Raw genomic sequence first — 14,013 nt, 5'->3', positions numbered from 1 at the left:
ATTCTGCACTCCCTGTAAAGTTACAACATAATAGGATAATTGCCTATGAGGATTGTAGCCAGCAGTGGGAGAGTTAATTAGTGTGATCTAACTCAGGCGGAATTTTTATTGCCTTGTGCTGCACTGTGAAGTTGTTTTTTAACCCCTTGAGGACGCTAGACGGTTCAGGACCGTCATCGGCATTTTCCCCTTGCCGACCGACGACGGTCCTGAACCGTCCTAAATTTAAAATGTACTTACCCGATCGCCGTCGTTCCCCCGGCGGCGATCGGCGGTGCTCCCGGTGTGGGGAGACTGCCTGCAGCCCAGACAGTCTCCCCATGGCGGTTTAGGACCCCTGTGGCCATGTGATCGCCCAACAGGGCGACCACATGGTCACAATAGGTGTCCATGTGTCTGCCTGCAGGGGGACTGTCTGTGCTGACAGGCAGTCTCCCTGCAACTGTAAAATCATAAAAAAATGTAAAGTGAAAGTTAATAAAAAAAAAAATATTATTATATATGTGTATATATATGATATATAGACATATATTATACCTATATAACATATGTCTATATATCATATATATAATGTCATGCTAAGTGTATTTTTATATTAATATGTACATATATTAATATAAAAATACACTTATAATTAATTTACACACGTATATATATAATATATATAATAACTATATATATTGTATAAATATATTATTATAAAATACGAATAATAAATAATTTAAATTAAATTAAACAAATTAAAAATAATAATAAAAATGAAAAAAATTATATATCTATACGAAATTTTATTCTAACTGTATTTTGATATTAATATATATATATATATATTTATATCAAAATACACTTAGAATGATATTGTATATATATCTATGTATATATAAATAAATAAAAAGAATTTAAACTATTCATATGTCCATATACAAAATTACATAAATAATTATATAAATATACACGTAGACTTCAAATATATAAATATTCATATATATTTAAATTCTACGTGCGTATTTATGTAATATTTTTACATCATTAAGTTATTTTATTGATTGCAATTTAAGGGACCTGCCTGCCAACCCAGGCCGAAAGTCCAGAGAATTTAATTTGCTATCACTGTATTTTACCCTGTAACGTTCTACGACACCCTAAAACCTGTACATGGGGGGTACTGTTTTACTCGAGAGACTTCGCTGAACACAAATATTAGTGATTCAAAACAGTAAAACATATCACAGCGATGATATTGTCAGTGAAAGTGACTTTTTTTGCATTTTTCACACACAAACAGCACTTTTACTGATGATATAATTGTTGTGATACATTTTCCAGTTTTGAAACACTAATATTTGTGTTCAGCAAAGTCTCCTGAGTAGAACAGGACCCCCCCATGTACAGGTTTTATAACGTTTTTGAAAGTTACAGGGTCAAATATATGGGTCAAATATTTTTACATTGAAAATGGCCAGGTTGGTTACGTTGCCTTTGAGAGCGTATGGTAGCCCAGGATTCAGAATTACCCCCATGATGGCATACCATTTGCAAAAGAAGACACCCCATTTGCAATACCTTGGGTTATGTCCAGTCTTTTTTAGTAACCACTTAGTCACAAACACTGGCCAAAATTAGCGTTCAATTTAGTTTTTTACTTTTTTCACACACAAACAAATATGAACGCTAACTTTGGCCAGTGTTTGCGACTAAGTGGCTACTAAAACAGTCTGGACATACCCCATATTGAATACCCTGGGTTGTCTACTTTTAAAAAAAATATGTACATGTGGGGTGTTATTTAGCAATTTATGACAGATAATAGTGTTACAATGTCACTATTGATAAATTTGAAAAAATGTATGTTTTGAAACCGCAATATCCTACTTGTACTTATAGCCCTATAACATGCAAAAAAATAGCAAAAAGCATGTAAACACTGGGTATTTTTGAACTCAGGACAACATTTTGAATCTATTTAGCAGATTTTTTCATTCGCTTTTGTAGATGAGTAAAAGATTTTTCACATAAAATTCAAAAAACGTGTATTTTTTTCAATTTTTCATCATATTTTTTCATTTTTTTAAAAATTAAATTACATGAGATTATATAAATAATGGTATGTAAAGAAAGCCCATTTTGTCCTGAAAAAAACACTATATAATTTGTATGGGAACAGTAAATGAGAGAGTGGAAAATTACAGCTAAACACAAACACCACAAAAGTGTCAAAAAGATGCCTGGTCGCAAATGTACAACATCGCAAAAAAAGTCCGGTCCTTAAGGGGTTAAACAGTGCCCTATTATAAATATTGACAACTGCCCGCTTTTAGACGCTGTATTGTGTTTAAACCATTGCCATATTGTACAATTATGTTATACCTAAATATGCACATATTGTCACGCATGTTACACATTATTATTATTATTTTTTTTTTTTTTATTCTTTATTTTTGTTGTGCATATGAGAATACAACATTGCTTGAACAGCCACAACAGCTCTAACAAGCGCATTATTCGTATATTGGTGTACATATTTGTGGCATAGAAGTAACTTGCACATTTTTGGTTAAGTAGACGTTGCATTTAACACATAGCAGTTGCTAGACATTGCGCGTTTTCTAGTTAATTGCAAGATAAGGTTACATGCAGGTAGTATATTTAGTTGAGCTAGGTACATGCTTGAGTATGAGAGATATAACATCACCCCTCAGGCCCCCCTGGACATACATGGATGCATTTGGTAAAGCATGAGAGACACAACTGCACCCCTTAGTCCCCTATAGTTACATGTTAATGCATTTAGATCATCCCAAAGCCACTATAGATATACTTGCTAAAGTAGGGTCGTGCACAAGACAAGGGAGAGTGCTGCTTATTAAGGGTAGCTTCTCTGTGCTGCAGCTTACGAGCAGTAGTCCCTCTGACAGTTCTTCATTGATTCTTGCTGGAGCTGGACTTTGTCTCCGTGGGAAGCCGCCATCTTGGTGGTCTCGAGGCCGTACTTGGAGGGAAAGTCCCACTGCCGACCGATGCCAGTACAGCTTGTTCTAGGTAATGGGGAAGTAGGCTTCCGACCTCCGTCCATCTCTGCTGCTCTGTGGATTGTGCGCTGGCTCCAACTTCGGAACTCTCGGGGTGAAGGAAGCCTGTGTGCTGTGAGGGTTCTCGTGGGCTGCGGCTGCTTTGCGGTTTGCTTGGTCCACCGAGAGCCTGGGTCAGCCGTGGTGGGAGGCTCAGTGTTTTCTGCTTGTGGTCGCTTGGGAGCAGGCTGGAAGTGTGGTGAGTTGGATGTTCAGCTTCATGCAGGGGCACCCTGCTTGGCACCCTGCTTGGTCCTTGCGGTCTGCTGTTGTCGGGGCTCAGGTCTCTTGCGCACATGGTGGTCGCCATTTTGTGTGCAGCGGCGTCGCCCATTGTATCCCGCTCAGGCCCTTAGGGTGAGGACCGGGATCACCCCCCCCGGTCCAGAGGGGGGGGGAAATCAGGACCGGGTCCGCCGATGGTATCCCTGTTCGACGGGCTCCAGTGGGCAGGTAAGTGGTGTGGCGGCCGTCCACTCCTCTCGCTGCCGGGTAAGGTCTCGCCTGTTGCCGCAGGGACCTCTCCCCTGAGGGACTAAAACCCTGAGGGCAAGCCTCTCCTCAGCTCTGGTAGCCCTAGACGTCTGGGGTCGCAGTTGTGGGCTGTTCATGCTTTTCAAAACCCGATTTACAGGCATAAAAGGTGATTTTTAGGTTAAATTGAGCCGGAGCTGGTCTGTACTGAGACCGCTCGGCTCGGCGGCCCGGCCCCGCCCCCGTTACACATTATTATTATTTTTATTGTCACAAATTATATTTTTATAATTAAAATGTGATTACTGTGTGAAGTAAAAATCCTCTAATGAGCTTCTTCTAGGATCTAAGAGAATTAAAAATCGTGAGCAATTCTGAGCTTTATATTATCATTTTCGGGGAACAGTGCCAAGATATCAATTTTGATATAATAAAAAATATTAATTTTTGATAATTTTTATGAAAATGTTATTTTAATATTTATCACTCCATAAATACCCTCACAATGCATGCAATAGCCTTCCAGCTGAAGGGGTAGAGGTTAACACAGTAAAGGAGTTTAAGCATGCGTGGGATAGGCATAAGGCTATCCTAGCTGTAAGATAAGGCTAGGGACTATGGAAGTAGTTAGAAGATTGGCAGACTAGATGGCCCGAATGGTTCTTATCTGCCGTCACATTCTATGTTTCTGCGTCTAACCTTTGTTTGTACCGTATATACTCGAGTATAAGCCGAGTTTTTCAGCCCATTTTTTGGGCTGAAAAACCCCAACTCGGCTTATACTCGAGTCAAGGTCTGTATTATGGCAATTTGCATTGCCATAATACAGACCGGGGGAGAGGGGGGCTGGCAGAGCTGTACTTACCTGTTCTGCAGCTCCTGTCAGCTCTCTCCTCCTCCGCGCCGTCCGTTCAGCACCTCGGTCAGCTCCCAGTGTAAGTCTCGCGAGAGCCGCGGCTCTCGCGAGACTTACAGTGTGAGCTGATAGAAGGAGCTGCACGGACGGCGCAGAGGAGGAGAGAGCTGACAGGAGCTGCAGAACAGGTAAGTACAGCTCTGCCAGCCCCCCTCTCCCCCCCCCACTGAACTGCCACTGGACCACCAGGAAGGAGAGGGGGGGGATAAGGACCACTATGGGAGGGAGGGGGGGGATAAGGACCACTATGGGAGGGAAGGGGGGGATAAGGACCACTATGGGAGGGAGGGGGGGATAAGGACCACTATGGGAGGGAGGGGGGGATAAGGACCACTATACCACTATGGAAGGGAGGGGGGGATAAGGACCACTATCGGAGGGAGGGGGGGAGAAAAGGAACACTATGGGAGGGAGGGGGGATAAGGACCACTATGGGAGGAAGGGAGGGGGGGGATAAGGACCACTATGGGAGGGAGGGGGATAAGGACCACTATGGGAGGGAGGGGGGGATAAGGACCACTAGGGGAGGGAGGGGGGGATAAGGACCACTAGGGGAGGGGAGGGGGAAGTAAGGACCACTAGGGGAGGGGAGGGGGAAGTAAGGACCACTAGGGGAGGGGAGGGGGAAGTAAGGACCACTAGGGGAGGGGAGGGGGAAGTAAGGACCACTAGGGGAGGGGTGAGTCAGGACCACTGGGGGAGGGGGGTGAAGGAACACGGGGGTGGGGAGGTAAGGACCACTGAGGGAGGAGGAGGGGAGGTCAGGACATATGGGGGGGGGCAAATATCCTTGCACCGGCCCTGCACACACTGCATTCATACACTGCATTCATACACACACTGCACTCATACACACACACTGCACTCACACACACACACACTGCACTCATACACACGCTGCACTCATACACACACACGCTGCACTCATACAGACACTGCACTCATACACACACGCTGCACTCATACACACACACGCTGCACTCATACGCACACACTGCATTCATTATACACACACTGTAAATAAATATTCAATTAACATATATTTTTTTGGATCTAATTTTATTTAGAAATTTACCAGTAGCTGCTGCATTTCCCACCCTAGTCTTATACTCGAGTCAATAAGTTTTCCCAGTTTTTTTGGGAAAAATTAGGGGCCTCGGCTTATATTCGGGTCGGCTTATACTCGAGTATATACGGTACTCCTACCTCTGATGCTTGCCTTAAATACTTCTCTAGGGCTTCACCGTTTCTATGGAACGCCCTTCCCCTCTCTGTTAGACTTTCACCCAATCTCCAATTCTTTAAAAAATCTTTGAAAATGTACTTCTTTAGGAAAGCATATCAATTAAACTGTGAGCAGCTTTCCCTCCCCTTACCCTGATTCCTCTTCTGCAACTGTCATGAAAACAAAACACTAAGCCCTCAATTAATACTATGCTAGCAACCTACTTTTCTACCCTACCCTTACCTTTTGTCAATATACCCCACACCCTCTAGCATGTAGGCTCATTGAGCAGGGCCCTCCATACCTCTGTTCCTGTGTGTCCAACTTGTCTGGTTACAAATAAGTGACTGTTAGTCCACCCATTGTACAGCGCCAAACTTGTTGGCGCTTTATAAATAATAATAATAATAATAATAATAATATAATAATAATAATAATAATGATAACTACAAGACTTTAGATTCAGAGCTAAAATAGTAGGTAGCTCTTTAAATCAAAATTGGATACAGAGTCATTACTATTGCTATATTAAGTCATAATAATCATTACTATGTTAATATTAGTAAACATTTTCATAATGTTTAATAATGTTCACTAAATATTATTTTTAATATTTTCTCCCACAAGTATCCCTACAATATCATGTGGCAATATGAATTTCACACCCATGAAACCATTAGTTACAACAACACGTGTTCCATTAAGACAAGGAACAGAAGGTGCTAAGAACCCTGCTCAAACTCTTGTGCTTATTGAATTCATTATTTTTTTTACATATTCCACTCATTTTCTTGAACTGTCTGTTCCTGTCTTTTCTACAGCAAACAGTTACTGAGGGGAATTGACAGTGTGAAAATGTTTGTCACCATAGCTTTCTAAGGTAATTTCTCCCTTCATTTTCAGGAAGTCACTCCTGCAGAGGTTAGACTACTTATTTTAGAAAATATTCTGCTTAATCCAGCATCGGATATGTACCTGCTTGTTGGGTCCTCTATACATTACAAAGTGCAAAAAATTAAGCAAGGAAAGCTCACCGGTAAGTGTTTTTTTCTTCTGATACATTCTGTGTCTGCATATGCCAATATCCCTCAGCAAAAAGAGAAATAGACTGCATAGTCTACCTTTTTAAAAATTATTTTTCTTTAAATTATTTATTTTTGTTGTGTGCAGAATAACAATGCAAGCTTGCCACAAGAGCATCAGCAAGCAATGTTGACAAAGAATTACTTTTTTTTTTTGTTTTTTGAGAAACATGCAGAAACAAAAAATATGTTTTCATGGCACTGTAGGTCCTCTCTCCCTCCCTTTCCATGTTGCTGTAGAGGTGAAAACCCCTTCAGTGACTTACCTGAGGGACATAGGCGGTGGTTTAGGGTTCTCTTTTATGCAGTCCTGGCCCCTGTGTCAGCCTATGCCGGATGGGGGCATCGCAGTGTCCTGCGGCTTTAAGGGGGTCAGTCAGTCAGCCGATACCTGCCGTGGGCACCTCATCGAGCTGCAATTCCGTTAGGGGTTTCAAGCATCTGGGCACCGGTGTGGTCGTGTAGGGCTGTTTAATCCCGTGCATAGGAGTCTCTAGGAACGCTATAGGTTTTCGGCGGTGTTCGGCGTTAGGTCTCTTCTGTGTGGTTGCTTGTGCTTGGCTGAGGTTGGTGGTCTGTTCCGCCTTTCCCTTGGGACCTTCCCCGCAGCTCGAACCACGGCTTGGTGTTCAGTGTGTAAGGGGTGCTGGTCAGGCCGCTTGCGTGCAGTGAGGCTTGCTGGAGTGCCCAGCTTTCTAATTTTAGCCAAAAGGCATCGAAGATGGCCTCCAGCTTGTCTTGCAGCTTAGTCTGATGACAGGGGAGGCGCGTGGCTTCCGCCATGTTGGGTGAGTCGGCTGGCTTGCTCGGCATCACCTCTCCCTCTTTCCAGGTGAGAGCAGGTCTCCCGGACTGGGCTGTGATTACCCCCAATGGACCCGGGAGGGTGAGGGGGGGTGTGTGTTACACACACACCCCCCCTCACTCCCCCGGGACCATTGGGGGTAATCACGGTGCTTCACAGGAGCAGCAGCTAAGTAGCCCCAGAGCGGGAGATCGGCCGCCTCTCCCGCCCGGTGCGCACCAGGCCGCATCTTGTCTCAGGCTTGCCGTTCAGCTCCTATCGGGTGTCCGGTCCCTGCCACCAGTTCCAGCGAGGTCTGACTTCTGGGTGGGCTTCAGTTGTCGCTTAGATCAGACTGTGTTGGGTCTTTTTAATGCAGTTAATGCCAGGGTTGTGGAGGATCTCCAAAGAAATGTGTCTGTCCGCCATGACGGTTAGGCCCTGCCCCCAGCGTTTTAGATATTGATCAAAACATGTTAGGAGTATCGTACGTTGTAAAAGAAGTAAAAGAAAATGAAAATAAACTTCTTAATGGCAGGCTTGCTACTTACTTTATTCTAGGCCAGTATTCTAGCATATTATGACAGAATATTATATCAAATGAGTTTATAAGCCTAAGCATGTACAGTAGTAAAGAAATAGCAAGCAGGCGAAGTAAGAAAGTAGTTAGTATGCCACTGAGTACTTGTCATGAAATAGAGTGAGACAAAGATTAGTATGGAGCTCCCTGCACTAACTGGGTTAAATACAAGCCAAAGCTCTGTCACCAGGAATTCATCCGCATATGCTTGGGTTCTTCATCCCCTTCAGCCCAGGCCTCACGGGAAACTATAGATGCACCAAAAGGTATGCTCAGAGGACACTCTGGATGTCGGGAAGTCAATCAAGGGGCGGCCTTCGGTAGGTACTTCGATATAGGCCTCCAGCCCAGAATGTTTTTTCCCTTTATTTTCCTCTTTTCTGATACTCCTAAAAAAACAATTGAAAAGAAGAAGGAAACAAACACTAAATCAGAAAATATTTAAGATGAGCATAAAAACCATGGATTTCAAAACAAAATTGATCTGCAAAATAGGTCAAGAATATCACATGCCAGAGTCAGGAATGTTCCAGAAGAGATCAATGCTGCTAATTTTGAGGTTTTTTTCGCAATCTTTATAAAAGAGCTCTCACTGGAGCAAAGATCGAAATAGTGCATTGACTACAAAAGCCAAAAGGACTTGACTAATCGAAACCGAGCGATGTAATAGTAAAATTCCTTGTAAACTCTTTTAAAGAGAAATTACTTAGAGCCAATAGAGAACACTCAATAACAAATCCAAAATTCAAGAATATTATATTACTGCAAGATCTCTCTTTTCAAACAAGAAGATGGCGTAACTCCTTGTAGCAGATGGTATCAGGGCTGTCCTAAAAGACTGTAATATTATTGCAATTGGTGTGTTATTTTTGTTCCTATGGTTTAAATGTATGTGGGATTCGTATAATTGTTCGGTAGTTTCCATCCGTACTCCATACGAATGTAAACTACCGAACCAATAGACCACCCCAGAGAGAAGTGTGTACCTTATTAATCGTTCACACTTCTCTAACCGCAGGTTAATTGGTACTTTAGTGCTGTATCTGGGTGGCCGCTTTTCGGTATACGAACACGTGGCGGTGGCCATCTTACGCACGAAAATCTCAGCAGTGTTTGGTCGTCGAGTGTTTGGTCGTCGAGTGACCTCCATGGCTCCGTAACACCCGAACGGGAAGGCTAATCAGTAGTTTCAAAGTACCGAACAAGGGGATTCATATGAATCCAAGATTAATCATGGATGGCAGTATTTGATGTGTATTTTACTTCCTGAAAGAAGACCTAAAACCAAAACCTATGGAACTCTTTTCGGATACCACCTCGTGTGCGGTCGGTCAAATTGCACCATACACCGAACTCCCGAACCCCTGGCCCGATCTGGGTGATTTTTGGATATGTTAGTCACCCAGATCAGGGCTACCAGGGGGTACCCCCAGGATTATTGTAACTGCTTGTTTTGGGGTACATTCAGAACTGGGGGAAAACTACAGTATGTGTAATGGGATTAAGTGTCATACTGAGGGGAGGAGATGTGTGGGAGGTAACGGTTATACTATTGGATACTGTCCTAATTAGTGTGAATCCCTCACTTGCATGGGAGAATGCTTTATAAGGAGACTGTGTGGATTAAAAGTCAGTTCTGCTCCTGATGCTGTGTGTCATCCAGTCATTGGGATCTGTATGGGGATATTCTTGGATTACTTTATTTGCTGGAATTACTGCTTCATGGTGTTTTTCCTACTTGTTCCTGAGCCTCACTGGGATCTATAGTGGAGTTAACCTGTGGAATATCAGGCCTCCGCTACATTGGTTGGCAGCTGTGGGATCCAGACTCACAAAGGAACAAGGACTAATGGAATACGGATGGAGAGTGATTATGCTAAGCTAAAAAGAGCCACACTAAAATACCTACTAGAAGCAAGAGGTATTGCAGCAAGCAACAAGAAGAAAGCAACCCTCATTGCAGAGGTTATGGCAGAATACCAAACTGAGGGCAGGGCAATCCCTGAACAGCAAAATGCAACAGATGGGTCGGAACAGGAAGAGTTTCAAAGGCAGCTACAATTTCGGCTGGCCTTTTATGGGGAAAATACAATGCCTGACATTATCTTCAGGACTATGACCGAAGTCCACCATAGGCCGCAGTAATGAACACAGCAACCACTAACAACACAGAGGGTAAGACAAAAAATCCTTACTAAGCTTTTAAAAATTATGTGGAGGCAGAGGAAGACATAGATGCCTTCCTCCAAGATTTTGAAAGACTGTGTGCCTTGCATAAGATCAGTATTGAAGATTGGGTACATATTTTGGCTGGGCGGTTATCTGAGAGGGCACCAGAAGCTTATAGGACTGTACAAGACGAGGAGATCTGGGACTACAGTCGAGTAAAATAAATTATATTGGCCCGGTATGCCATAACACCAGAGGCATACCGAAGGCGGTTCCGGGATTTAAAGAAGACAGAGAAAGACTTGCATGCTGAGTGGGCTTGTAGGTTACAGCGGGCGGCCCTTGGATGGGTACAAGCTAGCAAAGCCCGGTCCATGGAGGATGTCATACAATTGTTGCTAATGGAATCCTATATCCCTCACAGAGGCTGCTAGGAAAGCAGACGACTACTTGGATGCCTGCAGGCCACAAAAGACGTTAGTCCCAAAAGCCACAATAAAATCCTTTGGGGGGACAAACTACCCCACAGTACTACCACGACAGCTACCACCACCACCTGCTGTACAACCACGTTTTCGCCAGCCTAGCTCAGGGCCCTGTCATCACTGCCAGAAGTGGGGACATTACAAAAGAGAATGCCCGCAACTCAGAGACCGATCCTCCTGGATCCGACCAGGACCACCACCACCACCACCACCGAGAGCAGCTGCACATCACTACCATGAGGAGACACCCGCCGCCTATGGCTCCGCAGTTCCTGTCACTACCATAGAACAGTGGGAGGTACTGCACGAAGCCAACCCACTACAAGCACATGCCGATAATCGCCAACACCACAAGCAAACTGTATATCTGGAAGGAAAAGCAGTGCAGGGGCTCCGAGACTCAGGAGCCACCATAACCCTGGTAAAAAGCCACTTGGTCGCTGACAAGGCCAAAACCAACAGGACTATAGCAGTCAGGGTTGCTGGGGGAGCCGTCTACTGGCTGAATACTGCAAACGTCCATTTGCATTGGGGAGCGGGGTCAGGCAATGTGGAGGTGGGGTTGATGCCACAGTTACCCGCAGAGGTGGTACTGGGAAACGATTTGAGAAAGCTCACGTCTGCTTTTGAGCCCCAAACCACAACCACTGAGGAAGCGCATCCAGTGGTCACCAGGCAACGCGCCCGCACCCAGGACTACAACACACTGCCGGAGGTCCAGGTAAGAGAACCTTCCCCTTCCCTAGACTGTGTCCCTTGGGCCCCCCCTAATGAATTTGCAGCAGAGGTGATAACTGACCCTACCCTACAAGTATATAGAGATAAAGTCACCTCTGACCACCCTGGGGCAGAGGGGGAAAGATTTGTATGGGAGGGACAGCTGTTATACAGGGAGTCAGACAAGCAAGTAGCTGGGTCAGACCCGATTGTGTTAAGACAGTTAGTGGTACCACAGAGGTACCGAGCCGAATTGCTGCGGATAGCGCACGATATTCCGCTATCCGGGCAGTTGGGGGTTAGTCGGACCAGATACCGACTGACCCAGAGTTTCTTTTGGCCAGGAGTTAGCCAGGAGGTGCGGAAGTATTGCAGTACGTGTGATACGTGCCAGAGGGTAGGGAAGAGGGGAGACCGGCGGAAGGCGAAGTTGCATCTGCTACCTATAATTGAGGAACCCTTCCACCGAATAGCGGTAGACATCATAGGTCCCCTTCAGAAACCTAGCCCTTCCGGCAAGAGATACATTTTAACAGTTGTAGATTACGATACCCGATATCCAGAGGCGGTGGCCCTGACAAATATACACGCCGAAACCGTGGCCGAGGCCCTGATGCAGATCTTCTCCCGGATGGGGTTACCCAGGGAGATCATCTCGGATCAGGGTACTCGGTTTACCGCACAGGTCACCCAGCAACTCTGGAGGCTGTGTAATGTTAAACCCATCATTAGTGCCCCATACCACCCCCAGACCAATGGGCTCTGTGAAAGGTTCAATGGCACATTAAAACAAATGCTCCGAACCTTCGCTGAGACCCACAGGGACTGGGAGCGATTCCTGCCTCCCCTCCTCCTCTGCTTACCGGGAGGTGCCTCAGGAATCGACCGGGTTTTCCCCATTTGAGTTGTTATTTAGGAGGAGGGTAAGAGGGCCCCTAGATCTCATTAGAGAACATTGGGAGGGAGACCGGAGCGCAGACGGTACCCCCATTGTACCATATGTGTTGGAGACCGACTGGAGGCCCTAACTAAGACAGTAAGGGAAAACCTTCAGGCGGCTCAGACGCGCCAACGCACCTGGTATGATTTACCGGCATAAAGCATCATTTGCCTGTTTGCTGCGTTCGGCTAATTTTATACGAACAGCCTTCTTTTCTATTCATTCCATTTTTCTATTTGTTCACACAAATTTGTCTCTTTTGTGACGAACGTTCGACTCTTTAATTTGACGAATTCACAGGACTTTTTACTGTGAATCTCGCGAGATTGCTGGCGGACATTTTCTGGCATCCTGTCCTTCTGGCTCTGTCTAGTGTTCTCTTCCTGTCTGCCGGTCTGGACCCTGGTGAGCTCCCTATCTCTATCCTCTTAAAGATATAGCTAGTTTGGGGTGATTAACTCCCGCTAGTCTGTTCTGTTGTGTCATTTTAGTTTCTAGTTTTCACTCATTGCAGTTCTATCTATATATATATATATATATATATATATATATACACACCCTGTTCCAAATTATTATGCAAATTATATTTTTCTCATTTACCTAAATAATTGATGTAAATAACAGTCAGCATACTTCTCATGTTAAGAAACTATTAAGAGTACAATTCTAATTTTATTGAACAAACCTCCTAATGATAACAGTATTTTTTTTTAACATAACAAACTTACAATGCACTGTTCTAAATTATTACGCACAGTAAGTTTCAAAACACTTTATAGGTTGTAAAGAACTGACAATTGTTATTTGTTGTGTTTGCAGTATATTTACTGAAATCAAAAGCTATTTCAATCAAACTTATAACAACATTTTAACAGGTCACATTACATTTTAACATAGGACCCCTTATTTGAAAGCAGCTTCTTGCAATGGATTACAAGTCTTGCATCCATTGAACTTTTTTTGAGTTTTTGGACAGTTTCTGCTTGAATTTATTTGCAAGATGTCAGAATAGCCTCCCAGAGCTGCTGTTTGGATGTAAACTGCCTCCTATCCTCATAGATCTTTTGCTTGAGGATGCTCCAAAGGTGCTCAATAGGATTGAGGTCAGGGGAGGATGGAGGCCACACCTTGACTTTCTCTCCTTTTATCCCCATAGCAGCCATTGATGCAGATGTATTCTTTGCAGCATGAGATGGTGCATTGTCATGCATGAAGATGATTTTATTACGGAAAGCATAGTTCTTCCTTCTGTACCAGGGAAGAAAGTGGTCAGTAAGAAACTCCACATACTTTGCAGAGGTCATCTTTACATCTTCGGGGACCCTAAAGGGGCTGACCAGCTCTCTTCCCATGATTCCGGCCCAAAACATGACTCCACCACCACCTTGCTGACGTTGCAGCCTTGTTGGAACAGGGTGGCCGTCCACCAACCATCCACTATTCCATCCATCTGGACCATCCAGGGTTGCACAGCACTCATCAGTGAACAGGATTGTTTGAAAATTAGTCTTCATGTATTTTTCTGCCCAATGCAGCCGTGTCTGCTTGTGAGCATTGGTTAGTGGTTGCCGAA

General features: G+C 44.3%; 1 protein-coding gene across 1 annotated transcript in view; it reads left to right on the top strand.

Moving 5' to 3' along the window:
- Positions 1 to 14,013, top strand: part of NUP210 (nucleoporin 210) — a 657,387-nt gene that overhangs the window by 74,076 nt on the left and 569,298 nt on the right. Inside the window, exon 6 of the mRNA XM_063426963.1 lies at positions 6,587 to 6,719. Within this exon, the coding sequence (XP_063283033.1) occupies positions 6,587 to 6,719 (133 nt within the window). The remainder of the gene's footprint in view (positions 1 to 6,586; positions 6,720 to 14,013) is intronic.

The sequence above is a fragment of the Pelobates fuscus genome, chromosome 7 (genome assembly GCF_036172605.1).
Source record: "Pelobates fuscus isolate aPelFus1 chromosome 7, aPelFus1.pri, whole genome shotgun sequence".
Lineage (NCBI taxonomy): Eukaryota > Metazoa > Chordata > Amphibia > Anura > Pelobatidae > Pelobates > Pelobates fuscus.
This window is presented reverse-complemented; position numbering and strand designations above follow the sequence as displayed.